The sequence below is a fragment of the Dioscorea cayenensis genome, chromosome 20, assembly GCF_009730915.1.
Source record: "Dioscorea cayenensis subsp. rotundata cultivar TDr96_F1 chromosome 20, TDr96_F1_v2_PseudoChromosome.rev07_lg8_w22 25.fasta, whole genome shotgun sequence".
Lineage (NCBI taxonomy): Eukaryota > Viridiplantae > Streptophyta > Magnoliopsida > Dioscoreales > Dioscoreaceae > Dioscorea > Dioscorea cayenensis.
The window spans coordinates 31,210,884-31,229,677 of NC_052490.1; the positions used below are offsets into that span (position 1 = coordinate 31,210,884).

At 34.1% G+C, this 18,794-nt stretch overlaps 4 protein-coding genes and 1 non-coding gene across 7 annotated transcripts; 3 read left to right on the top strand and 2 right to left on the bottom strand.

Annotated features, from left to right (window-relative positions):
- The first annotated feature begins 3,498 nt into the window (after positions 1-3,498).
- LOC120251880 lies at positions 3,499-4,511 on the top strand. The gene has a single exon (XM_039260528.1). It carries the CDS (start codon positions 3,671-3,673, stop codon positions 4,121-4,123), a length of 453 nt encoding a protein of 150 aa, XP_039116462.1. The 5' UTR covers positions 3,499-3,670; the 3' UTR covers positions 4,124-4,511.
- A 987-nt stretch (positions 4,512-5,498) lies between these two features.
- On the bottom strand, positions 5,499-10,078 carry LOC120251492 (chaperone protein dnaJ C76, chloroplastic). Its single transcript, XM_039260009.1, has 9 exons — positions 9,710-10,078; positions 9,216-9,344; positions 9,005-9,134; positions 8,631-8,751; positions 8,096-8,177; positions 7,484-7,534; positions 6,824-6,862; positions 6,192-6,291; positions 5,499-5,837 (listed from the first exon to the last, which is right to left on the bottom strand). Exons 1-9 carry the CDS (start codon positions 9,956-9,958, stop codon positions 5,713-5,715), a joined length of 1,026 nt encoding a protein of 341 aa, XP_039115943.1. The 5' UTR covers positions 9,959-10,078; the 3' UTR covers positions 5,499-5,712.
- A 2,173-nt stretch (positions 10,079-12,251) lies between these two features.
- Positions 12,252-15,265, top strand: LOC120251493 (probable N-acetylmuramidase). Of its 3 annotated transcripts, none has more exons than XM_039260011.1 (3): positions 12,252-12,628; positions 12,724-12,809; positions 14,155-15,265. In XM_039260011.1, exons 1-2 carry the CDS (start codon positions 12,287-12,289, stop codon positions 12,802-12,804), a joined length of 423 nt encoding a protein of 140 aa, XP_039115945.1. In that variant the 5' UTR covers positions 12,252-12,286; the 3' UTR covers positions 12,805-12,809; positions 14,155-15,265. The 3 variants fall into 3 exon arrangements, with proteins under 3 accessions (XP_039115945.1, XP_039115946.1, XP_039115944.1); XM_039260012.1 differs by having other exon boundaries at positions 14,196-15,265; XM_039260010.1 differs by lacking the exon at positions 14,155-15,265 and having other exon boundaries at positions 12,724-13,178.
- Positions 15,266-15,624: 359 nt separating this feature from the next.
- On the bottom strand, positions 15,625-17,136 carry LOC120251491 (receptor-like protein 51). The gene has a single exon (XM_039260007.1). It carries the CDS (start codon positions 17,044-17,046, stop codon positions 15,775-15,777), a length of 1,272 nt encoding a protein of 423 aa, XP_039115941.1. The 5' UTR covers positions 17,047-17,136; the 3' UTR covers positions 15,625-15,774.
- Positions 17,137-17,291: 155 nt separating this feature from the next.
- TRNAE-CUC lies at positions 17,292-17,364 on the top strand. Its single transcript has one exon. It is a non-coding gene; the product is annotated as a tRNA-Glu (tRNA).
- The last annotated feature ends 1,430 nt before the right edge of the window (positions 17,365-18,794 follow it).

Genomic DNA, 18,794 nt, shown 5'->3' on the forward strand with positions numbered 1-18,794 from the left:
CATGTATTCTTCTTTTCTTGTGTTTTATTTAGCTATTTCCACTTAAACAACCAATGAGTTATAAGCATGAAGTTTTTTTTTTTGACCAAATAATAATAATAATAATAATAATATGTTATATTAATAATAATAATTTTTACATTGGACATCATTATTTTCGCATGATTTGAAGATTCATGGATGCATTTGTATCATGAGTAAAATACTATTTAAGCTTAAACATAAGCATGTGACAAAGCTAAAGCTTGAATTAAGTTAGAGCTCTCTGATGCAAAGGTGCAAACATTTAAGACTTGAAACACGTTGCACATGTGAACAAATGCAATGAATCAGTCCTAAACTTGGGTATCAAAAGAAGGGTAGTCTCCTTTTCTCCAATCCTGCAAAGTGGATGAAAGAAAAACATGCTCTTAGAATAGATACAATGATAGGGATATATATATATATATAAATATGTGGACAGGAATATATATATATAAACATGGAGATAAAAGCTTAGGAAAGCAGGCGCCAGGAGTGTATTGCAGGGTCATGTCTCTTTTGACAGCTTTGTCTAGGGCCAAACATTTAATAAAGTTGATGAAAGGGGGATATCCAATGATTTTGTTATAATAAATTTGGCGGGGCTCGGAGGTCGGATCAAGCTGCAAAAGGAGATTTATTTGCTCAGCAATGCTTCTCTTGGTATTTGTACTTTTTTTTTTTTCAATCATTAATTTGAATGGAATTTTGGAATAATGGCGTTACCATGAGTGCTTTGTTTGCTGAAAAATCTTATAAATTTATTTAGTTATTAATTTTGATAAATATGCGACAAACGTCATATTTAAAAAAAATTAGAGATATGCACAAGCATAAAATACAACAACATGATTAATAAATATCTATACTACCACTTTGTGTGACCTTTAGAGTTTGATCACCTTATAAATTTATTCATACTAAATGATTTGATCTGATTTTGCATGGGATAAGTATAACTCCATTATATTCTAATTGTAAATCAAATGCTATCTAGCACTAAAGCCGCTCCAATTAATTTTTTAATTCTACAAATTAGAAAAATTTAACAGATAACATAACTGAAATAAATAAAATGATATAATAATAAATTAGATATAATTTTATTCTAAATGTGTTAAAAGTGTATGACATAATTTGGTTGAGTTACATCATGGTTTATCCATTTATTTTTTTATTCTAAATGTGTTAAAAGTGTATTACATAATTTGGTTGAGTTACAGCATGGTTTATCAATTTATTATTATTATTAATAAACCATTTATTATTATTATTATTATTATTATTATTATTATTATTATTATTATTAAAGTTGGTTGGAGACTTGGAGTCCTTGTAAAAAATTTACTCATATTTTTTCTTTATTCATTCTTTCATGACCTAGCCAGTTAATAATCACTATTATTCAGTCCAATCTATTATTATTATTTTCATTAATTTATATTTATTTTTTAGTTATTTATATTTATTTGTTATGTCACGCCCCGAACCCGGCTCATCGGATCCGGTGCGTCAACAAATGACCACATACCCATGGGCTAGAACCCAGTAAGCATGCAAGGCCTCAGAACTGTTCTCACAACAAAAATATAACCTCAAAATTTTAACTTCACATACAAAATGAACATAAAAGGTTCAAATATAAAGAAGTTTTTCCTAAAACAGAATTCACATACCAACCTAAACATAAAGACAACTCAATTAAAAGGGAACACAAGCTCTCACTAGCCAAGTAAGTTGCCTGACGATCTACTTACTCTTAATCTGAAAAGTATTAAACAACGGATTATGAGCTTGACAGCCTAGTAAGTAACCCACTAAAAATAACTGGGATCATAAGAACATTTCTAAAAATGCAGAATCAAAAACCAATCATATCAGGTATTACAAATATTTATCAAAATTGTAGTTCATGAAATTAAAGAGGTTCAACAAAATACAATTTAATAGTAGACAGAATATATATGTCTCCAAATCACTATGGCTAAAATAAAATAACAGAGATCATTTGTTTACCCTCGGTGACCCGAGCCAGACTATCAGAGTTCATTTGTTTACCCTCGGTGACCCGAGTCAGAATATCAGAGGCCGTTATTCTTCACCGATGGAATGGTGCGAAACTATAGTTTCTTAACAGAGTCATAGTTTCATGTCGACATGGTCAGTGTTTAACCCTTAGTGACAGGGTTAGTGCCTAGTTAAATGGAGACTAAGCGTATTTATATCAAAATAACTTTCTTATCAGAAAACAAAACAAAATTTTAGAATTTTAGAATTCCAGACATAATTTTCACACAGGTCAGGACAAAATAGAATTTTCAGAATAACTTGTCGAGTAAATATACAAACATACGCATGATCCCATTCTTTTACAGTAAAAATAATCCAGTTATACTCAAAACAATTTACAAACATAAAAGTTTAAAGAATAACATATATGATCAAAATGTGAGAATTAAAGTTTCAGTGAAAGAAAAGTAATTCAAATTTTAATAAGTATATAATAACAGAAATTGAATCCAAGCCTTGCAAACGTTTTAATATTATAAAAGCAAACTTTAAAAGAATTTAAAAAAATTCAAAATTGTCGATAATCGGAAATTATATATACATATACATTTATATGCAGTGTTACTTACTTGATTAACGTCCAAAACTCCAAATCTTACACTGAATCAAGTTTCTCAGAATACCCTATATTGGGAAGTAGCCTATTAGTTTTATTAACAAAATGGATTTTACAATAATCATGGGTTTGCAAGATGCATTTATTATTATTTTTCCCAAAATTACCCTTAACACTCTACTCAATGCTCTTTTTGGAATTAAATATGAAAAAGAAATGTGAAGATATAAATTAGGAGAAATTTTGGAAAGGTAACTAATTTTTTATAAAATTTTGTGAAATAATTAAGTTTTTTGGTACGTGAGATTCGGTTAATCACAACAGATATAGAAAAACGAAGGGAGTAATTTATAAATGTCCGGTCCAAACACGAACATTTTTTGTTCTCATTTTTTATTCTAATAAATTTGAAAAAATGGTAAAAAAAAAATAAATAAATAAACTTTAAAATAAAGAAATAAATCACTAAAAATATATTAAAAATACAATTGAAGAATGCCCCTCATAGAAAAGTAACAGCATGTTCTCCTGATAAGTTACAAATATAGGGAGCGAAATAGAGTATCCAATAAAAAGGTGCAAAGATTATGAAGGTGTGGCCAGTCTAGTCTACAGAATGAGATAAAATTCAATTTGATTAATAGTTTAAAATATATATATATTTTAAAATTAATATTAACAATCATATAAAAACTAATTATTAAATAAGCCTAGTTAGATAATTAACCTCTAACTTTCTTTCCACGTGGATTACCACCAAAAATCTCTCAAAAAGGACACGGGTCAATAACTCCATCTCATGCGCATCAAGTGATCTCTCAAAATTTATCCCAACTCTTTTTTTTTTTTTTTTAAACACATATAAATATAAAGATAGAGAGAGCCGTTGGCGTCTCATCCAAAGGCCAAAATTCAAAATCCTCACCTTTCCTTTCTTGCTCTCCTTCTCTTCTATTTAGGCCTTATATACCACCCTTATTCAAATAAGCCTTTACTCTCTCCCATTCACTTTTGAGAATTGAGATGATGATCTTTGAAAGCCTAGACTCACTCTGGTTCTTCTCCAATATCCTCTCACATTCATCCTCTCCCATTCCATGCACCAATGCCCACACCATTAAATTTCAAACCTCAAACTCACAACCACATCATCCTGTAAATACTCTCAAAACAACCAAATTAGAAACAGAGTTTGATGTTCAAGTACTACCATTGAAGGCTGAGAAACCCAAGAAATCAAGAGCAACAAAGGAGAAGGAGAAGCAGAAACTGGAGCATCAAAAGAATGACATTGAAGATGGGTTGGTTGAGGAGTTGGTGTTTCTGGGTTTAAGTTTGCAGCAGCTGTCAGTGAAACAGAGAATGAAAACAGGGATGGCATTTCACTGCTGCAGCATGCCACCTCTGAATGATGGTTTGGCCATGAAGAAACACCTCAAATCTTGGGCTCATGCTGTTGCTTGCACTGTTAGATGAACTTAGGACCAAGCATGATGTTCAGCATTCCAGTGATGATTATTTTGTTTTAAAAGGTTATTTTCTTCATTTACTAGCTAGCATTAACAATAACCCCTGTTAGATTAGATTGTTAATTCATTGTTTCATTCTGGTGTCTCTGATTATATTATCAATTAGAAACTTACTGCACTGCATTGCTTTGTACTTCAATTCTTCAAAGAATAATGTCTTACAGATTTCTTCAGAAGTACAAGAGTTGGACATTTAAGAAGTGGGTGAAATGTATAAATAATCATGGACCCATCAGGTGTTTATTTAGGACCTTGACTGATGTATGTTTGAGACAATGAAACAGGAACAATATGTTATTAACATGATTCAGAAGAATCACAAGTTCCGAGTACAAATTAAATTGCAAAATATTTATATGTAGTATCTGTATAATTCACTTGTTGTTTATGGAGAATAAAAATAAGCAAGAAACTTAACCAGTCCCTCTGAATATTATATTTTTTTTATGTCCTTATTTTTCAAATTAATTAGACTAACATGGTTGTGGAGTACAATGGTTTCGTAGACAAGAAAAAATTTAAATATATGGAAAGAATCAATAATACCAACAAGATCTTTGTCTCTGTAAAAGAACTTTCAAAATATGGATTAAAACCACTACTCTTCCCTAAATGTGAATCTACTAATTTATTTTGGTCTCTCAAGTAAATATATATATATATAAATATTCAGTTTGTTAACTAAGTGGCACAAATCTACCATCTCTACAAAGGTGAATAGCAGTTTATTTTTCTCTTAAATGGAAAGTTAAGAATTTAACTTTTTTTCTCCTACACAATGATTGAAGGTTTGTCGTTTGTCCAACTTTTTCTATATGAAAAAAATCTCTTAAATGTTATGATTTCCCTCTTTTTTCTTTTTTCTTTTTTTTAATGAACTGCTTTTCTTTCCATTTTTCACCTTTCTCTGGGCTTACATGAATGACCTTTATCTGCAAAGGAGGTTGATCCGTTTGGTGAACAGAGTGGCACTATTATTGCGCAGATATCAAGTACTCTTTTACATATCTCATTCATGCCCACTGAACACAACTATCACAAATTTTGCATGTAAACGGTGCTTTTGCAACGGCCACTAAACACTATCAACGATGATGACATTCCTCTTATTATCTGGAAAGCTTGCTTATTTACAAATGTCTAGAGGATATGAATTCAAACATTCATATTAGAATTTTAGACTTTCATTTTTTATAAATGTAGACAAAATCATAACTCTCAATCATTATTGTGAAAAATTGAACCTTTAACCAGTGTTATTATTTTTCTATTATGACTGTGATTTTAACCCAAACCAAATCACCAACTTGGGTTCTGAAAAATAATTTAAATTTTGCTCGTGTATAATATTTATTTTTACCAACAAGACCAATGAAATAAGGTCCTGTGCAAAATAAATACCAGGATATTTATATACAGTTTCCAAGTATTTCACTTATGGAGGTAAAAATAGAGAGAAACCAAACTGCCTCCCTGGAAATAATGGGTTACAATGGTAACAATGTAATGATGTATCTTATATATTATTCTATGTTTTTATTCCTTGGTCATAGCCTCTGGAAGCTTGAATGTAGGCGGTTTATCCGTACCTTTTTTTGAATATTCTCTCCACCTACGTGCAGCCGCAGCAGCCCTTTTAGCTCTCTCATTTGTTTCCTCCCCTGTTTATTAGATCAAATTGTAGGTCATGTGCTTGTCTATAAACAGACCATGCATCATTATTTGAGGAAATTAAAATGTTTTGTTTCTTTTTCTTGTGGATTGATTGTTAAAACGCTCTTTCTAATTATTTGCTCTTATCTTTTTCAGTCCGGTGTGCAAAATAAGTTGTTATAATTTTTTATTCTATCTAGATAATATGGACAAGGAGTACCAAGAATTTAGCAAAAATGGAACTTTGAAAATAATAGAACCATTAGAATAGGCAAATTTACAAAGAAAAAGTTCGCCTATCTAAGAAGAGAAATGAAAAAGATTATGGCAATTAATCATGCACCATTGAGAAGGATGCTTACCTGAATTTTGATAATTCTTTGGCTTTCCCCAAACATTGCTCCAGGACCAACTGTTATTATCAGTATATTTTTGCTTCATTAACTGCACCTTAACATTTTCCTGCATTAAATGGAAAAATTATATCATGCAAATAAGACCAGCCATAACTTTATACGGTAATGCAGTCCCCATAACATACTGAAGACATTAGTGCATTGCCAAACAGAACTTAATACAGTAACTAAAAATTGAACTCACTCCGAAATTTAACTTTCCAAAAGAAAATTCGAGTTTTACCAGATTCTACTAATCAGTGTGTGACTTTAGAGACACACAACCAACCATCAATGATCAACCCATGTCTGGTTTTATTTCTCTAACACTTGCTTGTTCATTCTTAACATATACAATTAATCAGAGCCAACAAGGCCAACAAAACAATTTAAGAAATCACAAAAGAATTCAAACTAACAATCTTAATTCATAAGAAAAACTTTCAAATATCTATATAAGATCCACTAACAAGCAAGAACATAGAAGGAAAAATTAAGCAAAAGATACACATGAAAATGCTTAGCAAATGAAGAAATTTTGATTTGGATAACTGTTTTAATTATATACAGGGAAAATTTTAGAAATTGGTGGCTCTTACCAAAACTTTTGCTTGGCGCTTTTCCCATCGAGAGTTTGCCTAGTATATGTAAGAATTTAAAAAATGTCAGCATGTAAAGGTATTAAGAATAACATTAACTTATCAAGAAGAGATTCCTTGAACAGAATAAACAACAAAATCAATTTATGCATGCATTTCATATAATTTTGATCAAATCACATTCAACACAGCATACATGTTATATCTTTTATAATAGAGGGTCTAGTTCATGCATGAAGATTACAACAATTACCAAAAGAAAAGAATAGGAGGATTAAACTATCTTTTTGAATAGCAAACCAAAAACTCACAATGCATATATTGTATTCGGGTACCAAAGCACTGGGCAATGCAAGTCCACATGAGTTAATGCATCATTGTTATGGCAGTATTTTCTGATTCCAACTCATTTTTTGTACTTCTTGTGAAATGAACATCATCCCATTGATAAACTTTAGTGTTGGACTTGTCAAGTTGAAACTTCGAAGCATTAATGTGGTGCGTGTTGCTCCTTGATTGTTGTGTTACAACCAATATTAATAACAGCATTTTGCAGAAAACATGCATGTCAGGCACCAGAAATTTTCAATGCATGGACCAAGATCTTTCACTCATAAATGAGAGGGATAAAATGTCTGAGAAATTTATATATGGTGTTACCATTCTGAACACATCCGATGCAACTCCCATTCCAGCAAGCATTAACCCAACCTGTGATGCCCAAAAACCATTAAATTCAACTATTCTAAGGAATTTATAATCATAACAAAATCATGGGTAACTGGAATTCAAGTATAAAGCAGATAGTTCTATCTTAAAGAAAATGCATATACTGGATGTTAAACACTCCAGAAAGGGCACTAGCCCAACACTAAGATCAATTATGCTTCAATGCTAAGCACAAGCAAATCATTTACTAATGATCAAGGACAGAGGCAATGCTCATTTTCCCTATAAAACTGGTAAAAATCCAAAATTAAATAAATAAATCTATAAATAAAAGAGGATGTGCACGATTTTAAATCTTTCATTCCTTCATTTCTCATCCACAAGATGTTATTATTTTCACTCCCGAGCCTACCACTAGATACCTAGGTATTATCATTTCATTCACTCTGTTCCTTGCTGCGATCTATAATGGTGGTTGGATTGTACTCATATAAATGAACCAGCTTGCAGAGTATTTATTGTGAAAGTGTTCTGTTTAAAAGAAAAACATGCTATAAAATTCTCGATAAAAAATGGCATCCTGAGTATGAAATTTAGGCTTACATTCACTCTCTCTACCCTGCGCATTTCATCTTCAAGTAGAGAAACTTGTGCTGCTGAAGTCCAGTGGATGCAATCAACTGGGCTGAATATGATATAATTAGAAACACAACTTATCAGTACAGTGATTCATAAATAATAATAGGTGACTGGGTAAAGATAATGAAAAAAATCTATGTAAAGAGATGGCTGACAATTGTTAATTGCAAAACAAAACTAGCAAGCTTACATCACAAATGGTGAATGAATATAAAGTATGCACCCTGTTGGATTTGGCCACTGACCTCAATAACAACAATATGACTTAGGAAAAGTTGCTAGAAGCATTTGATACATAAATAGCATGAATTACACACTTAAAATAATAGCATAAAGACAAGGTGCATCAATTGCTACTAAACGTTTTATTTCATTCTGTAAATAGGCAACTAAAAAGAACCATTGCTGTTTTACCAAGTGATATTTTAGATCTTTTTGGACATTTTTAACAGTGTATGAGATATAAAATTGAAGAGACTGTTATCTGGCTCCCACTCACCAACTATCAATTGCTTGTTGAACTAAGTCAGGGTTGCCAGATTGGCAGTGCACTCTTGCTCGCCCAAAATCTTCCTCAATCCTGAATACATCTGGGACAAGATTGGCACAATTTTTACATCCTGTTTTTCCAAGAAAACAAAGACATGATCAGTTCAATGTATAGTAGAGTATACCTATGTTCAGCTGAATATTACAATAGAAAGAGATGCCTTTCAGAAAATGCAAACACCCTTGTATTGATTCTACATAAACATCTTCTCTTACCTGATGTTGACATAGAGGTAAAAGATAACTAGAAAATTAAAAGATAGAAACAGAATATGAAGGAGACATTGCCATTCAAATGCAAAAAAGGTGAGATATCATTCATACCTATGCAACTAAACTCATCAACAAACGCATGATCCTTTGGGCTTGTATCATCCAGGAAAGGATTGATGGCGGTTAAAGAATACCCATGAATTTCATCATACACCATACGCTGCATAGGATCACTAAGCACCTGCGCTTCCCTGATTCATGTTAGATAACAGACACAAAACAACTCATAAGACATGAATGAGTTAGAAGTTGAGGAGCAAACTTCATAAATCTCATTTATGAACATGCAAAAGCTTGTAACATCTGGATCATCTCCACTCAAGTCTGGATGGCATGATTTCATGCAGTTATAATAAGCCTTCTTTATCTGCTGTGGAGTAGCATCTGGTGACTGCAAAACGTAACAATACTACAAATCAAAAATCCAAAGAACCTTCAATTTATCTATAGTATTCCATGGAGTTCAAAGCCAAACCCAACATGGAAGATCGACAGTAGAAAATAAGCCCTGATTTTCAACGATACATTCAAATCTTCAGATCACTAAGTGAATGATTGAATTAAGATGAATTTCTCTTGACCTTAAAGAACTACTCCCTGAACAAACACAGCCAAGACTAACAAGAACCAAGATATCATCCCCATAGCTCTTCCCACAAAATCTTCTAAATTGCATGAAGTTCATGGAGATAGAAAGCATCAATAAAACCAATAACAATAAATCCGCAAATCAATCGAAAAAAAATCTAAGATTACCAGCCCAAGGACAGCGTAATAGTCATCGGCAAAATCCTGCTTCGAGAGCGAGTCCCCCGCTACGGAGGCAGCAATCCTGAACCCCATCCTTCTCCTACTCCGGCACCGACCATGGAAATCGATTCCGGAACGGGTGGTTCCCGGCGAGGAACGCCACCAAGTCCTCGGACAACAGGATGGAGACGATGAAGCCTGGAAGCAGAGCGGGGTTTCCGAGCAAACAGGGGAGAAGAGCTGAGCCATCACCATTCGCAAGCTCCGTCCGATCTCCTTCCCCTCTCTCTCTCTCTCTCAGCTCCAGCCAAATGATTCGCGCGGTTGAGTTGATATTTGGAAGAAGGAAGAGGACGGTGACACGCGGTGAGAATAAGTGAGCATTGACAAAGCTAGGGAAGAGAAGATGGAGTCAGGGGTTGTGGGCGGTGAATGGTGGCGTGAGTGCGGGAGTGAGTGGACACGTGTCATCCGGATGAAGCTCGTGGAATCGAGATGGTTGGAGTGTGGTCTACTTCCCTTCAAGAGTTGCTGAGCTGGCGTTTGATAGGCCATGAGTTCTTACTTGTGTGTGTAAATGAATCTGATTGGCTTGCGTGAGGGACTGGGCTCAGCCACTGGACGGTTTGAGAATTTTAAATGTTTTATTTGTCCCTCTTTAATCTTTATATCCACATCTTGTATAATGATGAAAATTTGGTTTTTTTTTTTTCCATGTATTTATGAATAAGTAAATGCCAGTGAAAAATATGATTTATAATAAAAATAGAACCTAAATTCATATTACCATGGGGTACAAGTGGCCCATTTAAGAGTTTATCAAGCACATGGAAATACAAAGATGTATCAACTACGGTAGTTTATTAACTCAATCAAGGGTTATACGTGACAATGAAAGTTCACTATATATTCTCTGAGAAGATTTGTAAGAACTATACCGAATTAATAAATCCATCATGCAATGTATTATCGAAGATGAGGGATATGACTCCTCTTCACGGGGAACTCATCAGAAGCCATTTGAATAGTATTATAAAAAGTACCTAAATCAGGGAACAATGTATGAACAACAATGTGGGTACTGCCAAATGTTTTACCACAAGACTAATCTAGTGTTGACTGGTACAATCTCTGTATTTATTTGTCCCTTTGACAACTCATAACTTGGGGCACTTATTATTTTTGTCAAAATAAATAAATAAATAAATAAAAACTAATGAAATGCGCTTTAGATATTTGTGCCAAGTGTTAACCCTCGTGTTAATGTAAAAGATCATGATCTTATTTTGCTAATAAAAGCATAAATATAAACAATAAATTGGACTTTGATTGTTTGGACAGGGACGTCCAAAAACCATATAGTTTTTTAGTTGTTTGATTGCCATGGATAAAACCAAATAATCAGGACTTTTTTATTACTATTTGTATAAAAAGAAATTTCACCTTAATTAATTAATTATAATATTTTCTATTTTAAAAAAATTATAAAATTATAAATCTTTTATGTTTTTTTTTAAATTATTAAGTAAGCTTTGTAATAAAAGAAAACCTGCATTGTTGTTGGGATGCAACCCATCAACGGTCCTGGGATGAGGGGTTGTCCATCCGATCCCAAATCCTCCAAATACAAGCATGGTGACGAAGAAATACCCATCCAAGCAGCAATGCCCCTTTAATATAAGTTGTATATTTAAGCGATAAAAAAATATATTAAATTAATATTTTAAAATTTTATTTTAGTTGTTAATAAAGGTGAATAAACTATAATTTATTAATAAAATAACAATGTTAAAATAAATTTGAAAAAAATAATATAAAATCACTTTAAAACAAAAACAAAAAATAAAAACACGAAAGAAGATTGCACATCCATTAGTTGGTAGATAGGGAAATTGCAATGATTAATGAGCAGCATGAAATAAAAGAATCAGTTAAATCGTTTTATAAAATGCTTGGATTATCTAAAGTAGAAAGTTGAGATTTTTTTTTATCATCGAGAGTGACTCTACAAATTTGATTTTATGAAGATGAAAATTTTAAAATTTTATATAAACAACTTAAGAAAAACTTTAAACGAAACAAAAAGATTTATATATTTTTTTATAATATAAATAAGTCACCCAAACACTTTTTTTATAACTACGGCTCAGCTTAAATGTTAATATAATTGAATTACAAAATAATGGAATAAAAAACATACGATTTAAAAAGATCAAAAGACAAACAACGAGCAGATGCAAGAGATATTAAGCACAAAATCAATAAACAAAAAAAAAATATACATATATATATATATATATATATTAAAGAAATAATTTACACCGTTCAAAGAAAAAAACAAAAATTACTCATTTAACCATGTATTTATATATATTTGGCCTCGAGCAAAATATAAAGCCACAGATTGAACACTCCATATTTATCCTCTCTCTCTCTCACACAATAATAATAATAATAATAATAATAATAATAATAATAATAATATAAAAGTCATTTATCGCATAAAAAGCTGCATAAATTATACCCTTTTTCCCCGACACGTGTGCTCACCAACTCACACGCTTTAGTACAAAACAGCAATAAATGCCAGTCCCGTTGCCGCGGTTCAAAGAGAGCCCTCGCATCTCCGTCGAAGCAAGCAAGATGCCTCCAAAGCCCTCCTCCTCCTCCTCCTCCGGCGGCGGAGCCTCCGGCTCCGGAAACGACGCCGCTGTGGCCAAGGCCGCCGGCTTCATCGTCTTCTCTGGGATCGCGATAAGCCTCATCAAAAGCCTCACCTTCAAAACCCATCACTCCAATCCCCAACCGCCCCCTCCTCGAGAATCCCCAAATCCCGTGGAGAAATCGGATCCCGCGGCCTTCTCCGGCCGAACCATCCAGATTGCCAGAGGAGATACTCTCTGGGGACTCTCCCAAAAATACGGCGTTGGTTCCTTGGTCTTCTTGTGTTTCGTGTTGGTTTTTGGCTTCTGAAATGTGTGCATTTTTCTTTAAAAAAAATCTATTTTTTTTGTTTTCAGGCTTCGGTTGATTCGATTAAGAAGGCAAATGGGATCACCGGAAACACGATTTATGCCGGGAAGAAGCTGGTCATCCCTTGATCCAAGTATGAATTATCACTCTCAGAGCTCACATGTTTTAAGATTGAACTCTCTTCTTGTGAGTATGAATGGCATGGATAGCAGGGTGGGTTTGTATGAGATAAATTGATACATTGGTAGTGTAGCATGCTGTAATGGAATAGACATTTAGAGTTGTCTTGTGTAAGGCAGTGAACTTTTATATCTAGCAAGTCTGGCAACTTGAAGGATAGGACACATATTCTTGTTTGTATGATGAGCTCTATATGTTTTAGAACCTACATTTGTTGTTTGCTCTTGGCTTATTAGAGTAAATGGAGTATTATTTGGTCAATTGGTTATGTGAACTGACTGCTCAACAAAATTAATTTTTATGCCATTGATGAAGCTTTAGATTTGAAGGGTTATGGTCTCTTGAATTTTATATTCTTTGCTTTTTCATATATGCTTGCCCATTATATAGAAAAGCAGATCCAATTATGATCTGAACTTTTTTATTAGGTGTGTGTGTATGTATATATACATATATATGTTGATTGCAGAAGGATTTAATGGCCCAAATGTAACTCTAGTGATTTTACAAATTAGCTAATGCATATTTACATTAATTTTCTAGAATAGATTGATCACCTTCTTTTGTATGTTTCGGCCTATGGGATGAACCTAGGCTGGCCATTGGATATTTTAGATCTATGCCCCACAATAGAGTTGTGGTTTCTTCTTCAATCTAATTATTACACAGGTTCTGCCCTAATAAAAATTCCTTGGATTGCGTCGTTTGTTCTGTTTACAGTTAAATAGTTTACAAATAATGAATGAATGACACCTTTATGAGATTTTGTTATGGCTCATATTGTAATCATATTTCTAGCTATCAATGTTAAAACTCCAGTCAACATTGAGATCATTCAGATTAAATCCCGAAGCTTCATTCTTATTTTATGATATAGGAGATAAGTTGGTATTTCCAAGAAAATAGGGATGATAAAAAGTCAAGTTTCTCTTCAACAGTGATGCATGTTGTTGCCTGAAATGGTTAAATTTTACTGTCATATTGGTGGTGAGTAGTTACAATGTATTCGGTCATATTTTCATTCATTTGCATTAATCAAATAAGCATTTTATGCTACTTACTGCAGAAATAAAACGGGCAGGCCTCTTGTTTTATTCATCTTGCCATATGGTGTAATATATAAACTTTAAGAATATAGATGTTTAATGCAGTTGTTCACTTGCTCACAAGGATTAATGCACAGTTGAACTTAAGCAATTATTATTATTATGGTTCCTTTGTTACTACACATTTGCAGAGGAAATAAGCAGGCCCTCTATCTGATAGTGTTTTGGGCTGAACAATTTTCTTTGATTCAGCTTTCATCTACAGTTCATACATTATGGTTGAAAATGTGCAGTCTTCACTGAGATTTTGACGTTCGATTTACAAAGTCATGTTTCAATTCTGAGCTTTAGAAGGTGCATATCTCATTTTACCAAAGGCTTCTGACACAACATCACTGAACTCAATACTAGCAGTAAATCTTTATAAAGATTAGTAGCATTCCATCATTCCAAGAACAATGTGTGTTCACAACAATTTGCAGGCAGGATCCTCACAGTGCACAGAGTTATATTCCATCTATTTGGTAAGTATTCTCTGCAGAATTGTGAAGGTCTTGCACTGTGTTCTCTCGAGTTCTTTCTGTAATGTTTTCTTATTGAGACTGATGATGGCCAAGTCTGGCCCTCTGTCATTTAAGCTTGAGCATGCATATATTTGTTAAGCATTTTCCACATAATAGGGGATGCTCTTGCACTGTGTTACTTTGAGTTATTTCTTAATATTTTTTCCTTGATAGACTGCTTTTACATGATTGCCAAGCCTGGCCCTCCGGCTGGTAAACCTTGAGCATTGTTCTACTTGTTAAGCATTTCCCGTGAGATAGCAGATGCTCCTGCATTGTGTTACTAGTTATTTCCTCAAAATTTTTCTGGAGAGATTGGGTGACATGACCAAATCTGAACCTCCGAAAGGAAAGTTTGAGCATTGATTTATTGGAGAATATCAAATTGAGTTTGCTATGCAGTTCGCGGTGCTATTTTTATTTGGTGTTCATGTTGTGAGTGACTGGACTCTTTTTAGATGAAGAGAAGGAACCTTTAAATGAGTGCATGAAACCGGGCTCTGATAATCCTGAACTGATTGGATCATTTTTCACATAGAGGACGTGTTATTTTTTGCAGCAGTGGCTGGGATATCCCTTTTCTCTATAGTGTGTCATGGATACCTGATCGGCACTTAAGGTTCTGTTCTCATGCTCACATGGTTTTGGATGTTTGGAGAAAAAGAAACCTTGGAATTTTCGAGAAGAAGGAAAGATCTTGTGTACTAATATGTAACAATATTCAGCACTTGCTCTCTACTGGTTTCATCAGCATGCTTTGTGTTCTCTTTGGATATGGAATGTTTACGCATTGCTCTGTACTTCTTTTCCCTCTCTCCAAAGCTTTGCTTTAGTTATCAACCTTTTATTACAATAATAAAACTTACGACATAATTCTGATTGGTTCATTGATAGCTGACATTGTCTACTTGCACACTAATTCTGGTACCTCACTTTGACCCAGACATTTGCACTATAATTCTTGTCAAGCTGGCCAAACTTGCAGACCAAGAACTTGTAGGTTTTTAATAATCCCTTGATCCGAACCGAATCTCAAGAATTTTAAATAGTTCCTGCTGGATACTGACAAATTAGTACAAAGTAGCGAACAGGAGAAAAGGACTGTGATAATGTTATTGTTAGTACTGATGAATGTTGCATTAGTAAAAAAGACCAAAAGTGCAGACCGTCCAGTCCAACCAAAGATGCTATTACACCCGTGCAAAACCAATGAAGCAAAATACAACATTTTCCTAAAATAAATCAATGTATTATCATAAAAAAAAAAAAATTAAAGACAAGATGAAATGCTGAACCTCCTCCGATCACATCACCGGCATCCACATACCTTTGATAGGCAAACAATGAAGACCACTGAAAACACCAAACAAGACAAAGCAATGGCCACCCCAAGCACCAGTTTGCTTGGCCCACTATGGTGTCCACCATCGCTCCTCCGTCGATCCCCGGAGCCACCACCATCATCCTCATCATCGCCGGAGTAATCCGAGGACTTGTCCGGTGGAGGTGACACCGGAAGCCCATAACGGTCACACCTGGCGATTCCTAACTCAAGCTTGGACGAGAGCAGTGAATGGTTGTAGCACAGGTTGCTATTCCCACCAACTTTGAATACCTGAAGCCTTTTGATGAAGGATGCATTGTAAGGGATGACGCCATGGAAGTTGTTGTTCTCGAGATTCAAGTACTTGAGGTTCTTCATGGCGGGAAAGAAGGTAGGGAGAGTGCCGTTGAGCTGGTTGGAGCTGAGGTCTAGATGAACAAGGGAGGAGAGAGAGGAGAGGGAGTCAGGGATGGGACCAGAGAAAGAGTTGTGAGAAAGAGAAATGTTTCGGAGGGAAATGAGATCAGCAAGAGAGTCAGGGAGAAGGCCATGGAGGGAGTTGGAGGTGAGATTGAGGGATTTGAGAGAGGAGAGGAGGGAGAGGGAGGAGGGGATGTGGCCCTTGAGTTGATTGGAGGAAAGGTCAATGTGAGAGAGGTGAAGAGGGTGCCAATGGTGAGGGAGGATGGAGGAGAGGTTGGTGTGAGAAAGAGTGAGGGAAATAAGATGGGGCATGTGAGAAGTGATGATGGCAACGCCGGAGCCGGAGATGGGGACGTTGAGGACGGAAAGGTAAGAGAGGTTGTGGAGACGGGAGAGGAAGAGGGAGGAGAGGTGGTGGAGAGAGGAGGAGCAGGAGAAGGAGTGGAGAGAGAGGGAGAGGGAGGAAGGGAGGAGACGAGGGGAGGGGAGAGGGCAGTTGGAGAAGGAGAGGGAGGTGAGGGTGGAGAGAGAGCGGAGGGCGGAGATGGGGAGGTCGGAGAGGTCGGAAGAACAGTTGGAAAGTTGGAGGGAGAGAAGGTGGCGGAAAGGACGGGAAGAGTCGCAGGAGGTGGCGTTGTTGTGAGGGGAAGGGTTGGAGCAGGGGTCGAGAGTGGTGGAAAGGCCGAGAGCGTGAAGAGCGCTTAGTTGTTTGGGGTCGAGAGTGGATGGGGAGGAGATGGGTGATGGGGTTGGAAGGGGGGTGGTGGTGGTGGTGGTGGAAGTGGTGGAGAGGAGGTGGAGGAGGAGGAAGAGGAGTGGGGTTATGGGTTTCATTGTTTTTTTTGTTGGTTTTTTGGGGTTTGGGGTGGGGGAATGGGAGAGAGGAAAGTGAAGGAGAAAAAGAATAGTAAGCTTTTTGCAGAAGGTGGCAGAGAGGAGAGGGAGAGAGGTTTTGGAGTGATGGGGGTTTACGGTTTTGAATTGAAGGTTTATTGTAACGGTTGGGTTTTTTTAGTTTCTTCTTTTTTTTAAGTAATAAATGAAATGAATTAAATTATTTTATATTTGGCTAATGAAAATCCGTTGTAGTCTAGTTGGTTAGGATACTCGGCTCTCACCCGAGAGACCCGGGTTCGAGTCCCGGCAACGGAATTTTTTAATTTTTTTTTAATTTCCATTAAGACAGTTTGTTTTTTAAATTCACCCATTTACTTGTCTCTACTCTGTCACGGGACACACTTTTGCTTGCTCTGTTATTATTAGTGTTATATTAGTTAAGAGAGGTATAAAATTAGTTATGTGGTTTATAGACTCTCTAATGATTTATTAACTAAATTAGGTGTTATATAGAGTACCAAATTAATAAATCACCTCTTCTAGGCTTATCTTTGACTTATACAATATCTGCTATTGAGTATAGTGGATGAACTACCTATAATATTACCATAAAGGAATTCGATTTTGCGTATATACATTCATTGATCAAGTAACTGACCATTGTACTAGGTAGTGGTTATGTTATTAATTTTTTTTTTTATAATTAGTAATTGCTATGAAATTCTACTTGTTATATAGAATTAGTTAAAAAAACATTAAATAAATCATAAATATCACACGGATGACATTGAGGGTACATATGCAGAAAAGTCACCAACGAAACATGTAATGTTGACGCATAAACCAAAAATTTGTGGTCAAATATAAATAGGTATTTTTGACCACATAACATAGATTTATTGTTAAAGACAACAACCATAAATCTCCATGTTAAAAACAATCCCATTAATAATAATAATAATAATAATAATAATAATAATAATAATAATAATAATAATAATAATAATAATAATAATTTTTAACTTCTAAGATTATCATTAATCCTACTTAGAGCTTAGATTCCTTTTAACCAATATAGTAAGACTAAGGTGTTTGGTTGTAAGGCATAGATTGAAAATCATTACTTGGGGATTTCAATGCCTGATTTGGATGACCATGCATGGGAGTGAGAAGCAATGAGTGAGGAATGAATGAGGAATGAGAGGTGAATGACAATCCTCCTAAAAATGTGTAGATTGCTCATTTCTCTAAAACTCCTTGGGGTAACTTATTTAATAATTTAAATAATAATTTAATTTAAATAATAATTAATTAGGTTATTTGAATAATAAATAATAATTAATGTGAAATAATAGTAACTACAAATTAAATATAATAATCTATTTCAAATAATAATTAAATAAATAAATTTAACAATAAATAATAATTAATGTAAACAATAATAACTAATAATTAAAAATAATAACCTAGTTTAAATAATAATTAAATATATAATTTTAATAATAAATAATAATTAAAGTGAAATATTTAGTTAAATAAAAATAACAATAGTCAAAATATTTTAAAATTAAAAAATAATTATTATTTATTATAAAATATAATTATTATCTAATATAATATTTTTTTCCTTATTACTTCTATTAAGGGTATTAAAGATTTTTTATCATATATTTTCTCTTTTATTTTTCTCATTTCTAATGAATTACTCTCTCATACCTTCCAACCAAACACAATTTTCCTTCAAT

What these genes read in the sequence shown, in the direction of transcription:
- LOC120251880 (XM_039260528.1), top strand. Translation starts at nt 3,671, where the DNA reads ATGATGATCTTTGAAAGCCTAGACTCACTCTGGTTCTTCTCCAATATC.
- LOC120251492 (XM_039260009.1), bottom strand. Translation starts at nt 9,958, where the DNA reads ATGGTGATGGCTCAGCTCTTCTCCCCTGTTTGCTCGGAAACCCCGCTC. An exon ending in TCATAAATGAGATTTATGAA is followed by an intron (nt 9,135 to 9,215) that starts GTTTGCTCCTCA and finishes AGGGAAGCGCAG; the next exon opens with GTGCTTAGTGATCCTATGCA. An exon ending in CATCGGATGTGTTCAGAATG is followed by an intron (nt 6,863 to 7,483) that starts GTAACACCATAT and finishes TACATATACTAG; the next exon opens with GCAAACTCTCGATGGGAAAA.
- LOC120251491 (XM_039260007.1), bottom strand. Translation starts at nt 17,046, where the DNA reads ATGAAACCCATAACCCCACTCCTCTTCCTCCTCCTCCACCTCCTCTCC.
- LOC120251493 (XM_039260011.1), top strand. Translation starts at nt 12,287, where the DNA reads ATGCCAGTCCCGTTGCCGCGGTTCAAAGAGAGCCCTCGCATCTCCGTC. An exon ending in GACTCTCCCAAAAATACGGC is followed by an intron (nt 12,629 to 12,723) that starts GTTGGTTCCTTG and finishes TTTTGTTTTCAG; the next exon opens with GCTTCGGTTGATTCGATTAA.